A 15,852-nucleotide genomic window follows, 5' to 3' on the forward strand; every position below is an offset into this window, starting at 1 on the left:
TACTAAAGCCAAACAAGTGCGGAAAATTTCATAGTACTAATGAAAATGCATAAGTCCTTATAAATACGTATCTATCGTGATTTTCCATTGAGTTTAGTTACTATGTAAACATGAATCCATACTCAGCGTAGATCACCATATCTCCGTGCTTTGAATGTACAAATTGTAGCTTATTTTGCAATTAGAAGCGATACTTTTCATTATTATTCACCAATATGATCACCATTATTTTGGTGGGCAGCTATTTTGGTGTATCGTTCGAAAATGTTACATAATCGGGGCAATTTCTGTCAGTAATTAGAAACATTATGAATTAAAATGAAGAACAAACATGAAGGAAAGGTAAACAGGTAAGAAATTTAAGTCCACAAATTTTCCTAAAGAATATCCAAAATATAATTATTTAAGTCCTTGAACTTACTAGCTTTTGCCTAACTTCCCTAGGAACTGAATAAAATCTTGCAAAAACGCACTCAACTGTATCTAGCATTAGTCATACAATGCGTATGAGCCTTGTTTTGCTTTGCGAATTACTTTGATATATAAGTGCGGGTGTCGCCGGTAGCATTAGTAGATCGCTAAGTACATCTGATCAGTAAACATCTCCTAACAAACAAGTGAGTACGCACTGATAGTAATTACCTGGAAACTTACGGGATTTTAAATAGTTTTTTTATCTTTTCGTTTACTTACTCTCACTTCTCTTCTTTCAAACAGATAGATATCAAATTAAATGTTATTTTTTAAATAATTTTAATTATTAAGACTTTCCATTGAACTTGGTTGAAATATTATAAACACATTTGTCGTCATAATACGTTTAGATTAAACATAATATCAATAATCTTACTTGTTTCAGCATCAAAATGAAATCGTTCGTAGCTCTGTGCGTGTTGTTCTTGGCGAGCGTGTGTGTGGCGCGTCCTGATGACCACTACACCGACAAGTATGACAACGTGAACCTGGACGAGATCCTGAGCAACAAGAGACTGCTCGGACCTTACATAAAGTGCGCGCTCGACCAGGGCAAGTGCGCGCCCGACGCCAAGGAACTTAAAGGTTCATACACTTTGTATATAGTGTCGTGATACAAATCATGCTTGTATCTATCGTGTTTACAAATAGTAACGCTGTGATGTACGTGTTACAGATCACATCAAGGACGCGTTAGAGACGGAGTGCAGCAAGTGCACGGACACACAGAAGGACGGCACTCGGCGCGTCATCAAGCACCTGATCAACAACGAGGAGGAGTCGTGGAACGAGCTCGCCGCCAAGTACGACCCCGACAGGAAGTACGCCGCCAAGTACGAGAAGGAACTGCGCGAAGTCAAGGGAGAGCGTTAAACACTAACTATGATGATAATTGATGAGGAATGAAGGAACATCTTGTGATATTGTTTGCAAATAAATCTATTTTATATTACATCGTTTATGCATTATTCTATCACCAACTTGTCCGTCTATTGTTATGTAATTTTATTCATTCATTTCATTCATTCATAAGGTAGAATACAATTTTAAAACACCATGGAAATAGTAATTTCATGAAAATCTTAAGACTCACTGTCGACGCACTGACGCGACGTTATTTTCCATCCAAAAGTTCACACAAAGATGTTTGACAAAAATATAGTTTATAAAGATTGAAAACTATTCATGTGAACTCAGAGAATCGGTATACCAATATTGCAGCTTCGTTTTACTGACAATGAACACCTATTATCCGGTGCTTCCCCAACCAACTGGATGTTCATGCACAAAAACCCATTAATACCTCGATGGATCTGGAGCTTAATTTCTGGTAAATCCTAAGATTAAGCTAATTACAGACGCATACGCTATCTATATATATGTATGTATAAAACTCAAAGGTGACTGACTGAGTGACTGACATAGTGATCTATCAACGCACAGCCCAAACCACTGGACGGATCAGGTTGAAATTTGGCATGCAGGTGGATGTTATGACGTAGGTATCCACTAAGAAAGGATCTTACTAAATTCTACCCTTAGGGGGATAAAATAGGGGGTGAAAGTGTGTATAAAGCTTCTTAGATTTTCGACTGATTGAACTGAAATTAACCTAGAAAGGATACTTTATACGACGGGAAACCTTTTCACGCGGACGAGGTCGCGGGCCGAAGCTAGTTAGTATATAAATTGCCTAGTAGTATATAAAATATATTCTGAGTAGTGTCTTCTTGTCAAAGCTCAAACTCTTCTGCTCAAGATCAAATAAAAATGGATGAAAACCTCCACATTTGATTGCAATCTTTTCGAAAATAACTGCACTTAAGATGGTGTATCAGAATTAAAAGTTAGTTAATATAATAAAAATTCCAAATAATTATTTATTTTGTAGGCTTGAAGAAAATCATAGAAATACAAAGTCTCAACTGAACTATAAATAAGGGAAACCAGAAATTCAGAATGTATACTTTCCAGTCTTTTTAGAAACGTCTAGGCTAGTTAAGTAAACAATTGACATAAGATACATAATGTCGAAGAAAAATGGTTCAAACATAAGTAATTTGAACGCAACACAGACTTCTATTCTGTTTTCGATCTATAAGCAGTCATTTTAAAATTCTCCTTAAATTGATCGTATTCCTCATTTCAAAAATTCCGGTTTTTTCATTTCTTTACGACAGATACAAAAATCTTTTTGTGTTTTAAAGAAACAAGAACTTTGAATAAAATACGAGATAAAATACTAGGACAAAATCATCTACGTCATTTAAGCAAAGCTGCAATTCTGAGAATTAATAATAATGTAGAAGGAAAGGTGTAGGTTCGAATAATAGCGGGTTTAAATCTTCGTTGTTTACCAGGAAAATAGGAAACTTACTACTAAAACCTAGAGTGCAAATTGCTAACCAATAAGAGTGTTAACAGTATGGTAACCATTAATGAAGTGTAGGTTTAAGAAAATATTTTTTATTGTAAACGCCCATCCCGCACTTGGCCAGTGTGGTGGACTCAAGACCTAATCCCTCCCTCATTCCGGGAGGACATCCTTGCCAAGCAGTGGGACATTAAAGGGTTAAATTTAAATGGAAAATTTTTTTTACGCATGCGCGTAATTCGAATAGTTTTGGTCAAAGTCATGTATAATGCCCGAAATATAAATTCCTGTATTTAGTAATATGTTTTTCAGGATGCTTATTTTGCAAATTATCTATGAATTCTATTAAAACCTCCTAGACAAACATTACAGACATTAGCTAGACATAATATTTAACCTTTAAACTTTCAGTGCTATTTCCCGACACGAGACGTCTAATGCTTACGCACGATAATATTATTATGATTATGAAGGCTACTGAATGTAAAAACTTAGACAAACGCAGTCAACTGTATCCAGCGTGAGTCACACAATGCGTATGAGCGTGGTTTTGTACAGAATATTATGATATATAAGTGCGGGTGTCGCCGGTAGCATTAGTAGATCGCTAAGTACATCTGATCAGTAAACATCTCAGCTAACTAACAAGTAAGTACGCACTGAAAAATCACCTGAAAGTTTATTAATTAATCCGTATACATTTTTTTTCGCAAAAAGCGTAACCTCTTGGAAGTTTAATATTTATTATTTATGACCATGTAGTACTTTTCCCCCCTGCGTCTTTATTTCGTTCAATTTATTTTACATGGTGATACATTTTACATAATTATTAAGTTTGTTCCAAACTTTGTTAACCCTTTATAATTTATTTCAGCATCAAAATGAAATCATTCGTAGCTCTGTGCGTGTTGTTCGTGGCGAGCGTGTGTGTGGCGCGTCCTGATGACCACTATACCGACAAGTATGACAACGTGAACCTGGACGAGATCCTGAGCAACAAGAGACTGCTCGGACCTTACATCAAGTGCGCGCTCGACCAGGGCAAGTGCGCGCCCGACGCCAAGGAACTTAAAGGTTCATACACTTTGTATATAGTGTCGTGATACAAATCATGCTTGTATCTATCGTGTTTACAAATAGTAACGCTGTGATGTACGTGTTACAGATCACATCAAGGACGCGTTAGAGACGGAGTGCAGCAAGTGCACGGACACACAGAAGGACGGCACTCGGCGCGTCATCAAGCACCTGATCAACAACGAGGAGGAGTCGTGGAACGAGCTCGCCGCCAAGTACGACCCCGACAGGAAGTACGCCGCCAAGTACGAGAAGGAACTGCGCGAAGTCAAGGGAGAGCGTTAAACATTTACTACTGTGATGATAATTGATGAGGAATGAAGGAACATCTTGTGATATTGTTTGCAAATAAATCTATTTTATATTACATCGTTTATGCATTATTCTATCACCAACTTGTCCGTCTATTGTAATGTAATTTTATTCATTCATTTCATTCATTAATAAGGTAGAATACAATTTTAAAACACCATGGAAATAGTAATTTCATGAAAATCTTAAGGCTCACTGTCGACGCACTGACGCGACCTTATTTTCCATCCAAAAGTTTACACAAAGATGTTTGACAAAAATATAGTTTATAAAGATTGAAAACTATTCATGTGAACTTTGAGAATCGGTATACCAATATTGCAGCTTCTTTTTACTGACAATGAACACCTATTATCCGGTGCTTCCCCAACCAACTGGATGTTCATGCACAAAAACCCATTAATAACTCGATGGATCTGGAGGTTAATTTCTGGTAAATCCTAAGATTAAGCTAATTACAGACGCATACGCTATCTATATACAGGGTGTCCCAAAACTCAACGATAATCCGAGACAGGATGAAAGGCCAAGTCAAACAATTCTTAATTACTTTAGTTTAAGGAGAATAATTAAATAAGAACGATGGTTCGTTCATTCTTTTTTTTTATTACTATTACCTATTATGTTTATTACATTAAATATTGGTTATGGACTGACTCAATTACCAAAAATAATTGCTTTCCTCTGGCACGAATACATGCTCTGCAACGGCGTACAAAAGATCTTTTTACCAGTCAAGCAAAATTCCTTGCATTTATTTCCTCCGACGCTGTGTCAATTTTTTGGCGAAGTTCTAATAGATTTTGTATTGATTTTGAATAGACTTTTTCTTTTATGCATTCCCAGTAAAAAATATCTACTGGATTTAGATCGGGGGAACTAGGAGGCCATACAATTGTACCACTGCGTCCGATCCATTTTCGAGGATACTCGTCGTTCAAATAAAAATAACATTTTTAATGGCAAGAAAAGTGGCAAGTATTGCACCATTTTGAAATCTTGATTAAATGCGCCAACTTTTGAAATAACTTGCCAAGGGTAGTGTAGTACATTTTTTTTTCAATATGAAGCGTCAAAGTTAACTAACGATATTTTTGTGAAGCATGACTCACTAAAACTTAACTTTTTTTATTAAATTGACAATGTTTTGTGCATTAATTTGTTTTACGATCAATAGCATATTTAATAAAGATTACGAAATTCTAAAAAACACAGCGAAATTGTGACATTGGTGATCACAGGACTTGAAAATGCGACCAAGGGTGTGGAATTTCAACTTTTTTGAAAAGTGTCTATTATTGCTGAACTAAGTGACATGGAATTTTTTTTTTATTTTTCCTAGAACCAGTATGACTTGGCCTTTCATCCTGTCTCGGATTATCGTTGAGTTTTGGGACACCCTGTATATGTATGTATAAAACTCAAAGGTGACTGACTGAGTGACTGACATAGTGATCTATCAACGCACAGCCCAAACCACTGGACGGATCAGGTTGAAATTTGGCATGCAGGTGGATGTTATGACGTAGGTATCCACTAAGAAAGGATCTTACTAAATTCTACCCCTAGGGGGATAAAATAGGGGGTGAAAGTGTGGATAAAGCTTCTTAGATTTTCGACTGATTGAACTGAAATTAACCTAGAAAGGATACTTTATACGACGGGAAACCTTTTCACGTGGACGAGGTCGCGGGCGGAAGCTAATTAGTATATAAACTGCCTAGAAGTATATAAATATTCTGAGTAGTGTCTTCTTGTCAAAGCTTAAACTCTTTTGCTCAAGATCAAATAAAAATGGATGAAAACCTCCACATTTGATTGCAATCTTTTCGAAAATAACTGCACTTAAGATGGTGTATCAGAATTAATACTTACTTATTATAATAAAAATTCCAAATAATTATTTATTTTGTAGGCTTGAAGAAAATCATATATGCAAAGTTTCATTAGGGAAACCAGAAATTCAAAATGTATACCTACTTTCCAGTCTTTTTAGAAACGTCTTAGGCTAGTTAAACAATTGACATATTAAGACATGTCGAAGGAAAATGTTTCAAACAGATTAGTAATTTGATCGTAACACAGACTTCTATTCGGTTTTCGATCTACAAGCAGTAATTTTAAAATTCTCCTTAAATTGATCGTATTCCTCATTTCAAAAATTCCTGTTTTTTCATTTCTTTGCGACAGATACAATTTTTTTTTTTGTGTTTTAAAGAAACAAGAACTATGAATAAAATACGAGATAAAATTCTAGGACAAAATCATCTACGTCATTTAAGCAAAGCTGCAATTCTGAGAATGAAGTGATAATGTAGAAGGAAAGGTGAAAGTTCGAATACTATAGCAAGTTTAAAGCTTGTTTGTTTACCAGGAAAATAGGAAACTTACTACTAGGGAATGCAATCCCGACTCGAGATCGTCAACTCGAGATCCCTCGCGATCAGAAATATCAATCCCGCGGGATCCCGAGATTTTCGGGATCCCGTCTAGTTAGTAAAAATAATACAATTCGAACGGCTTGTTTAATGTAATATGTGTGTGATAGTGTGGTGAATGCAATAAATTATTATTTGAAAGAAAATAAAAGCCAATATAGAATAGAAAATAAAATTTTTCAATATTACTAACAACGTAACATAATTAACAGGTGTAATAACATGAACATAATCAAAAAAGTAGGTGTAGCTCCAGGAGATCAAAATAAAAAGTAATCACATGGCATTTTGAAAGTAGCCTCTTAAAATACAAAGTGTATCAATAGTACGAGCTTCTAATCGGCATCTTAAGTCTATTGCAATGTAGCCAGCTGCTGAAAATGCCCTCTCCGACAATCCCGAACGGGATCTCGTCATATTATGCTTCGGGATTGATCCCGAAAAAATACACGGGATCTCGCGAGATCGGGATCCCGCGAGATCGGGATTGCATTCACTACTTACTACTAAAACCTAGAGTACAAAAATAAAGAGTGTTAAGAGTATAGTAACCATTAATGAAGTTTTGGTTTAAGAAAAGATTATTTATTGTAATCGCCCAATCCGCATTTGGCCGGTGTGGTGGACTCAAGGCCTAATCCCTCCCTTATTCCGGGAGGACATCCTTGCCAAGCAGTGGGACATTAAAGGGTTAAATTTAAATGGATTTTTTTTTACGCATGCGCGTAATTCGAATAGTTTTGGTCAAAGTCATGTATAATGCCCGAAATATAAATTCCTGTATTTAGTAATATGTTTTTCAGGATGCTTATTTCGCAAATTATCTATGAATTCTCTAAAAACCTCCTAGACAAACATTACAGACATTAGCTAGACATAATATTTAACCTTTAAACTTTCAGTGCTATTTCCCAACGCGACGTCTAATGCTTACGCACGATAATATTATTATGATTATGAAGGCTACTGAATATAAAAAACTTAGAAAAACGCAGTCAACTGTATCCAGCGTGAGTCACACAATGCGTATGAGCGTGGTTTTGTACAGAATATTATGATATATAAGTGCGGGTGTCGCCGGTAGCATTAGTAGATCGCTAAGTACATCTGATCAGCAAACATCTCCTAACAAACAAGTAAGTACGCACTGAAAAATCACCTGAAAGTTTATTTATTAATCCGTATACACATTTTTTTTCGCAAAAAGCGTAATCTCTTGAAAGGGTAATATTTATTATTTGTGACCATGTAGTATTTTCCCCCCTGCGTCTTTATTTATTTCAATTTATTTTACATGGTATTCATAATTATTAAGTTTGTTCCAAACTTTGTTAACCCTTTATAATTTATTTCAGTATCAAAATGAAATCGTTCGTAGCTCTGTGCGTGTTGTTCGTGGCGAGCGTGTGTGTGGCGCGTCCTGATGACCACTACACCGACAAGTATGACAACGTGAACCTGGACGAGATCCTGAGCAACAAGAGACTGCTCGGACCTTACATAAAGTGCGCGCTCGACCAGGGCAAGTGCGCGCCCGACGCCAAGGAACTTAAAGGTTCATACACTTTGTATATAGTGTCGTGATACAAATCATGCTTGTATCTATCGTGTTTACAAATAGTAACGCTGTGATGTACGTGTTACAGATCACATCAAGGACGCGTTAGAGACGGAGTGCAGCAAGTGCACGGACACACAGAAGGACGGCACTCGGCGCGTCATCAAGCACCTGATCAACAACGAGGAGGAGTCGTGGAACGAGCTCGCCGCCAAGTACGACCCCGACAGGAAGTACGCCGCCAAGTACGAGAAGGAACTGCGCGAAGTCAAGGGAGAGCGTTAAACACTGACTATGATTAGTTACGCACCACAGTGATTTGTGATAATTTGTGATATTGTTTGAAAATAAAGTTATAACTGCACGTTTGGCGCAGTGGTTTAAGCGGTCACCTCGCCGCAACAACCGTCGCGCCGCGTGTGGTGGGTTCGAATCCCACCCGGGACAAATCTTTGTGTGATGAGCACGAGTATTTGTTCTGAGCCTGGTTGTGAATTATCTATATAAGTATGTATTTAGAAGTATATAAGTATGTTTATCAGTTATTTGGTTACCATAGTACAAGCTCTGCTTAGTTTGGAATCAAATGACCGTGTGTGAGTTGTCCAATGATATTTATTATTTATTTATTTATTTATATGAGTTTTACATAAACTTTTGTCTTTGTTACTGTATTTGGATATAATAATATCCATGATAAAACAATGTTTGAGGTCGATACCTATTTATCAAACATATTTTTCAGCTAATAATTGAAAAAGTATTTATGTACAAATTCTTTAATTATTATTTAGATTATAAACATTGGCTAATTAAACGCACGTTTAAATTTGCCATGAGTCGTTAATAAAACAGGAGTAAAGTATTTTTGAACAAAAGATTATAGTTCATCAAAGGAAATCAAAAATGATATCAATATCTGTTAAAGCATAGTTAGTCTTAATAAATAATATACTATATTCTGTGCTTATTATATTTTAAACAAACTACAAATTATTGTTACGAACTAAACGTTTATTTGTGTAAAATGTATGATTCTTCCACGATTATAAGCTTCAAGAATTTAATTCAAAGATAAATCGCAGCATATAAGTTAATAGAGCATGTTTAGAATTACGAAACTGCAAACTTCAGTAACGCGATTCAGGGTCTCTAGCGGATGCCACCGCGACGTAGAGACCCTGATTGGATTTTCATACAAAGATTTTCTACGCCCAGCCAGTTGTAGGTAAAAGTAAAAAATCGTTCAAATGATCGTAAATATCCTTAACCATTAGGTGAATATACTGTTTCTAAATTACAATTATAAAGCTCATGGTTAGAACTTTAGATTAATAATAGTAGACGTATTTTGATGTCTATAGATGAATATGAACTTTTTTGTGTGCAGTTAATCTATACTAATATTATCAAGCTGAAGAGTTTGTTTGTTTGTTTGTTTGAACGCGCTAATCTCAGGAACTACTGATCCGATTTGAAAAATTATTTCACTGTAAGATAGCCCATTTATCGAGGAAGGCTATAGGCTATATATCATCACACTACGACCAATAGGAGCAGAGTACCAGTAAAAAATGTTACAAAAACGGGGAGAATTTTAACCATTCTCTCTTATGTGACGCAAGCGAAGTTGCGCGGGTCAGCTAGTCTGAAAAATAAATATGCAGAAATACATGTTTATGCTTTTATTTAATTTTCATTTGTGGGCTTTCTCATGTCAACCACAAATCACCCACTTGTTTTCTTAAAAGTCTTGTTGCTCAAAATATTAAGGCAGTATTAAATGAAGTAAAGCAATGTTTATAGAAATATTTGATTTATAAGTAAATTAATCATTATAAAATAAATTAAGAAATAAAATATTTATCCCGCTTTTTTGAAAACTTTATGATCTGCCAAAAATTACAAAAAATACGTTGTGGAGTCACTTTATATAGCTCAACGATCTGATGCTGTATTAATCTTAATATAACAACAATAAAATACTTGGACTAAGTATTATTTTGTGCGCCTAATTTTTTGTTATGAATTTCCATGGCACGTAATTACGGAAGCTATTGTGATACTAAGATATATTTTATATGTCGCAGATTTCTCAGTGTGAATTGTAGGCGTTAGTATAATTACTCGATTATATTGTGTAAATCACCTATAACTCAGATTACACCGTGGTGATTGATATACATAATAATATGTGTATAATAGTAGATATACAAACAAAGACAAAAGTTTATGTAAAACTCATATATAACTTTATTTTCAAACAATATCACAAATTATCACAAATCACTGTGGTGCGTAACTAATCATAGTCAGTGTTTAACGCTCTCCCTTGACTTCGCGCAGTTCCTTCTCGTACTTGGCGGCGTACTTCCTGTCGGGGTCGTACTTGGCAGCGAGCTCGTTCCACGACTCCTCCTCGTTGTTGATCAAGTGCTTGATGACGCGCCGAGTGCCGTCCTTCTGTGTGTCCGTGCACTTGCTGCACTCCGTCTCTAACGCGTCCTTGATGTGATCTGTAACACGTACATCACAGCGTTACTATTTGTAAACACGATAGATACAAGCATGATTTGTATCACGACACTATATACAAAGTGTATGAACCTTTAAGTTCCTTGGCGTCGGGCGCGCACTTGCCCTGGTCGAGCGCGCACTTGATGTAAGGTCCGAGCAGTCTTTTGTTGCTCAGGATCTCGTCCAGGTTCACGTTGTCATACTTGTCGGTGTAGTGGTCATCAGGACGCGCCACACACACGCTCGCCACGAACAACACGCACAGAGCTACGAACGATTTCATTTTGATGCTGAAATAAATTATAAAGGGTTAACAAAGTTTGGAACAAACTTAATAATTATGAATACCATGTAAAATAAATTGAAATAAATAAAGACGCAGGGGGGAAAATACTACATGGTCACAAATAATAAAATACTACCCTTTCGAGGAATTACGCTTCTTGCAAAAAAAAAAATGCGTATACGAATTAATTAATCAATTTTCAGGTGATTTTTCAGTGCGTACTTACTTGTTTGTTAGGAGATGTTTGCTGATCAGATGTACTTAGCGATCTACTAATGCTACCGGCGACACCCGCACTTATATATCATAATATTCTGTACAAAACCACGCTCATACGCATTGTGTGACTCACGCTGGATACAGTTGACTGCGTTTGTCTAAGTTTTTTATATTCAGTAGCCTTCATAATCATTATAATATATTGTCCGTATGGTTCGTGGGAAGAAAGTACTGAAAGCTCAGTGTCAATATTTCAGTTCACTTTTCATAACTCGCTACATGCGAGTTCGAGATCTTTGCAACATTACATAAAGTTCGTTTCAATTTCCATAAATAAGTATAACATTTACTTACATGCCATGGTTAGGAAGTAGTGCGTAAGTTCTATGATTAAGACAGTTTTTTTAATTGAACTGTTAAAATACAATATTTGGTTAGAGGAGGTTATGCATTTTATTTTCTTTGTAGGTAAAGCAAAGCTAAATCATATAACATTTTATTGAATGTTAAGGCTCAGTGTTAATAAATGAGAACAAAATTAATTATATGAATAAAACAAGCGGACTGGCTCGAACTCGTCCGGGTATAGTACAATTTTTTCCTGATCCCATCGCATTGATCCCACACAAATCTTGTCTCGACAGCTACAAAAATTTTAAGCAAGATTTATCCAATTTAAATTATACAAAACTTTAGGCTTTTGCAGAGTAAATGCTGTCTCTATCTTCAATATTAACTCCTGTGAGTATTTGAATACGACTGTTAGAATGTTGTAAAACTAACACTGTGGTCTGAGTACAATACGTATTTCAATAAAGCAAATATGAATCAGAATAGTATTACAGTATCATTAAGGAGCATTAGGAAATTAAAAATGCCAATAAGGATTAGGGCTTAAAATTATAATTATCGTTAGTAATTACTTATCATGTTATTAATTTTACCGGATAATTATGTAGAAAGTTCTACGTATTGATGAAAGTAATAATAATATACCTATTTATTTTGCTTGAAAGATTTACTTAAAAAAGGGGGCTTAAACAGAACACAATTAGATAACATTTTTCATGCTCAAGACGAAATAGTCTTGGGTAAAATAAATGACATATCGAAAGTCCTTAGTTTTATAAACGCTAAGGTTTTCTCACATAAAAAATAAAATATTTATGTTAATAAAACTAAGTAAACATTATCACTTGATGCGATTTTGATAACAAACTATGATTTTTACAGATTTAGTTAAAATTGACGAACATATTGAAACAGGTTTTATAATTATACATTCACAATTCTCATATAAATTACATGATTATTTTTTGTATTATAATATTTCTCTTACCCATGACTCCGACGGCGTGAACTATAATAATATGGCTTACATTGTGTTACTTATAAAACTTCGGACAAAATCTATTATCTCTATAGCTTATCCGTCTTATTCCTGGACATGACCAAGGAGGGTTGATGTCAGGCAGGCGGCCAGTTGTAAAAACAACAGTTAAACTTTACAGCATGTTTTTGAGAAGGTATGTCGTGCCGATCCCACGTAACGTGGGATACGAACAGAACAAAGTAGATTCTGGTACATAACATATTCATACTGGCACATAACAAGTTTAAACAAAAACCGTTTTGGCATGTTAAAGTAACATCCATCTATCCAATGTCTGACTTTTTTCCATAATCATGGTTGTAACTATTTATTTCTCTGTGGTCATGGCGTGGTAACATGAATAACCTAAAGATGTCTGCTTTAGGTTACAATAATTTTGATACTAGGCGGGCTATTGTAAATCACGCAATGAAAAACATTTTTAAAGAAATTAATTATAATTTTTTTCTTCAGCTTGGTTGAGCCTTACCCTTTCCTTCCAAATCACCCTGTCTACTATTATCCCCAAATAATTACATTCCTGTAGGCTAAAATTACTATTATATTCCTCAATTTTTACTTAGGAAGAAAACACCAACCAAAAAAACCACGCAAGACTAACGAACTAAAATGGCTCAGCAATTATTCAAGCCATTAGTCACTATTCGTAAATATGTGATTTGTATCTCAAACTTTAATGGTATATAAGACGTGCGTGTGTCAGAAACATTAGTATACCGCTAAGCATTAGACCGGAATACGTCGTTAAGTAGGTAAGCCTCAGTGAAATTTTATATGACATTAATAATAGACTTACTTCTGCGTGAATAGATTTATTGGGTTAAAAAGTTATACTACGTGTTCATCCAGGTGATAAACTATCTGTGTACCTATCAAAATCTGTTCAGTAGTTTGCGTTTGAAATATTATCAAATATGTTTGCAGTATAATAAACTTTTGCATTTATAATATTACTAAGATCAGTGGAAAAGTACTTTGGCCAGTACTTATATTGTTATCTGTACAGTAAAAAATGTTTTATTAATAGTTCTCGATCTTTGATCAGGTAGATTAAATGCTAATGAGAAGTGCTATTAATAGCGGCAAGTGCATATCGGTAAATTATTAGTTTACATAAGTGACACGAATATTTTATTAAATAACAATTGATAACAATCACGGTTGAAAAAAAATCCTCGCTATTTCTTTGGAATTTATTTTTAAAAAAGGTTATCAAACCAATGAAGGCTATTATTCTAAATTTAGAGTTCTTTAATGCAATTCTAGAAGAATCGAGAAGTCCCCCGCCTTCGATGGCCTGGACTATATGAGGCCTAACCCGATTCTCATTGCAAAAATCTGGGGGTCTATTTATCTAGAATGAGCCCGGATTTGTGATAAATTTAAGTTTAATTTAAGCCATTTAATATTAACGAATAAATATTTACAGCATCAACATGAAATCCTTCACCGTATTCTGCGTGTTGTTCCTGGCTGGAGTGGCCCTGGCTCGTCCCAATGAAGAGAAATACACCGACCGGTACGACAACGTAGACCTGGATGAAGTACTGGGCAACAAGAGACTGCTCGGACCTTACATTAAGTGTATCCTCGACCAGGGCAGGTGCGCGCCTGATGCCAAGGAATTGAAAGGTTAGTAATTAACTTACTAGAAATTACTAGAAACTACCTCTATAATGGAGTTAAGTCGATTTTAAGAATGGCTGCTATATTATTACACCACGAAATTTTTATTGGGTTAGTGTGGCATAATACCTAAGATAAATAGAATGGATTGGTGTTTTTGAGCTCAATACCGTCAATTACCAGACTCCTTCGTTGCCAACAGACAGCTACATTTAAGATATTCCTGACTTTTGACACGACAAATGAGTAAACTTTTAGACCCCTAAAACTGATGTCCATTGTCATCTAAAAAGTTTAAGAGGTAAAGAAGAAATAGCCAACGTAAAGACTTAAAAACCGTTTATATTAAATGCTATCTATTTTCTACAGAACATATCAGGGAAGCGCTAGAAAACGAATGCGGCAAATGCACTGACGCACAGAAGAACGGCACTCGTCGCGTCATCAAGCACCTGATCAACAACGAAGAGGAATCATGGAACGAGCTCGTCGCCAAGTACGACCCTAAGAGGCAGTTCACCGTCAAATACGAGAAGGAACTGCGCGAAGTCAAGGCTTAGATCACTGTTTTGATAATTAACATGTGCCAAATAATGTTATATTTAGCAACGATAAGTTAGAAAATAAATAACTTAAAAAATATTTTTTGTGAATTTATTGTGCCCTTATAATATTAGCTAGGTACTGTCGGTCCGTGTTTTCGCCTGCGATGAATTTCTCCCGAATCGGATAGGAATTATCGACGATTCTCTCTTAGTGCACCTCTACACTCTTCCTAGGAATTTCATAGCAAATCTCAACTTTCTACGCTCAGCAGTTTCGGCTGTGCGTTGTCAATCAGTCACTCAGTAACGGAAGGATTTTACATATTGATTACTGTGATGTCTAGTCGAAAGTCAGGCTTAAATTACATGACTATGTAGGAAAGGTATAAAATATTGATTTAAGTAAAATCACAATATCTTTCGAATTCAACTTGCTCTTTTTCACCGGATTTCTTTGGCTCTGCTCTTGTGCATTTTATTATTTAATAGTCAGGAGGGCTAAATTAATGGACGTGTTTTAGTTACAAATATGAATACTGTCACCTTAAATCCAATTTTATGGACTTAATGCGTTTTTAGATTTATCAAGTAACACACTTTTTAACCGACTTAAAAAATGAGGAGAGTTTCAATTCAGCCGGTTTTACTTTTTATGTTCACCTCTCGAAATATAAGGAATCACACAGCCATACTTTATGTCAAGCAATTTAGCAGGAAAATTGTAACAGATAAACAGACTTACAACATAGATATATTATTATGACTAACATCTCGTACAGTTGTTAAGTTTTTATGTATGTTTACTTGTCAATAACTTGACTTTGGAGTTCAAGGTTCGAATATTTTTAGCATACAAACTCTTTAGTTTAATATTAGTTTAGTGCGTACTGAAGAGATTTGTTATCATAGGCTTAGTAAATATTGCTAAGTCATGATAATTGGAAAATTTCGAAGGACCTTGTTAAACACAAAAATCCTGCAATATTTTTATCATGCTTCTTTTAATAACAACAAGTTAAACTATTTCTTCGAA

The 15,852-nt window shown here is 35.3% G+C and overlaps 4 protein-coding genes across 5 annotated transcripts in view; 3 read left to right on the forward strand and 1 right to left on the reverse strand.

Annotated features, from left to right (window-relative positions):
• The first annotated feature begins 483 nt into the window (after window positions 1–483).
• Window positions 484–1,426, forward strand: LOC142980149 (allergen Tha p 1-like). The gene is made up of 3 exons (XM_076125468.1): window positions 484–617; window positions 860–1,059; window positions 1,151–1,426. Exons 2-3 carry the CDS (start codon window positions 867–869, stop codon window positions 1,345–1,347), a joined length of 390 nt encoding a protein of 129 aa, XP_075981583.1. The 5' UTR covers window positions 484–617; window positions 860–866; the 3' UTR covers window positions 1,348–1,426.
• A 1,965-nt stretch (window positions 1,427–3,391) lies between these two features.
• On the forward strand, window positions 3,392–8,602 carry LOC142980185 (uncharacterized). Its single transcript, XM_076125519.1, has 5 exons — window positions 3,392–3,496; window positions 3,723–3,922; window positions 4,014–4,209; window positions 8,031–8,230; window positions 8,322–8,602. The coding sequence occupies exons 2-5, from the start codon at window positions 3,730–3,732 to the stop codon at window positions 8,516–8,518; spliced, it is 786 nt and encodes a 261-aa protein (XP_075981634.1). The 5' UTR covers window positions 3,392–3,496; window positions 3,723–3,729; the 3' UTR covers window positions 8,519–8,602.
• Window positions 8,603–10,462: 1,860 nt separating this feature from the next.
• Window positions 10,463–15,852, reverse strand: part of LOC142980285 (allergen Tha p 1-like) — a 33,082-nt gene continuing 27,692 nt past the window's right edge. The window contains exons 1-3 of one of the 2 annotated variants that reach the window (XM_076125655.1): window positions 11,263–11,409; window positions 10,841–11,040; window positions 10,463–10,749 (exon numbers count right to left, since the gene is read on the reverse strand). In XM_076125655.1, the coding sequence (XP_075981770.1) occupies window positions 10,553–10,749; window positions 10,841–11,033 (390 nt within the window). In that variant the 5' untranslated portion in view covers window positions 11,034–11,040; window positions 11,263–11,409 and the 3' untranslated portion in view covers window positions 10,463–10,552. Of the gene's footprint in view, window positions 10,750–10,840; window positions 11,041–11,262; window positions 11,410–15,852 lie in introns of those variants that run through there. The other variant, XM_076125654.1, reaches the window with a different exon arrangement.
• Window positions 13,250–14,916, forward strand: LOC142980295 (allergen Tha p 1-like). The gene is made up of 3 exons (XM_076125669.1): window positions 13,250–13,400; window positions 14,078–14,280; window positions 14,644–14,916. Exons 2-3 carry the CDS (start codon window positions 14,085–14,087, stop codon window positions 14,832–14,834), a joined length of 387 nt encoding a protein of 128 aa, XP_075981784.1. The 5' UTR covers window positions 13,250–13,400; window positions 14,078–14,084; the 3' UTR covers window positions 14,835–14,916.

Source organism: Anticarsia gemmatalis, chromosome 17 (genome assembly GCF_050436995.1).
Source record: "Anticarsia gemmatalis isolate Benzon Research Colony breed Stoneville strain chromosome 17, ilAntGemm2 primary, whole genome shotgun sequence".
In the NCBI taxonomy this organism is placed as follows: Eukaryota; Metazoa; Arthropoda; class Insecta; order Lepidoptera; family Erebidae; genus Anticarsia; species Anticarsia gemmatalis.

Coding starts and splice junctions, on each gene's coding strand:
- LOC142980149 (XM_076125468.1), top strand. CDS start 867: ATGAAATCGTTCGTAGCTCTGTGCGTGTTGTTCTTGGCGAGCGTGTGT. Junction 1,060..1,150: donor CGACGCCAAGGAACTTAAAG/GTTCATACACTT, acceptor TACGTGTTACAG/ATCACATCAAGGACGCGTTA.
- LOC142980185 (XM_076125519.1), top strand. CDS start 3,730: ATGAAATCATTCGTAGCTCTGTGCGTGTTGTTCGTGGCGAGCGTGTGT. Junction 3,923..4,013: donor CGACGCCAAGGAACTTAAAG/GTTCATACACTT, acceptor TACGTGTTACAG/ATCACATCAAGGACGCGTTA. Junction 4,210..8,030: donor GAAGTCAAGGGAGAGCGTTA/AACATTTACTAC, acceptor AATTTATTTCAG/TATCAAAATGAAATCGTTCG.
- LOC142980295 (XM_076125669.1), top strand. CDS start 14,085: ATGAAATCCTTCACCGTATTCTGCGTGTTGTTCCTGGCTGGAGTGGCC. Junction 14,281..14,643: donor TGATGCCAAGGAATTGAAAG/GTTAGTAATTAA, acceptor TATTTTCTACAG/AACATATCAGGGAAGCGCTA.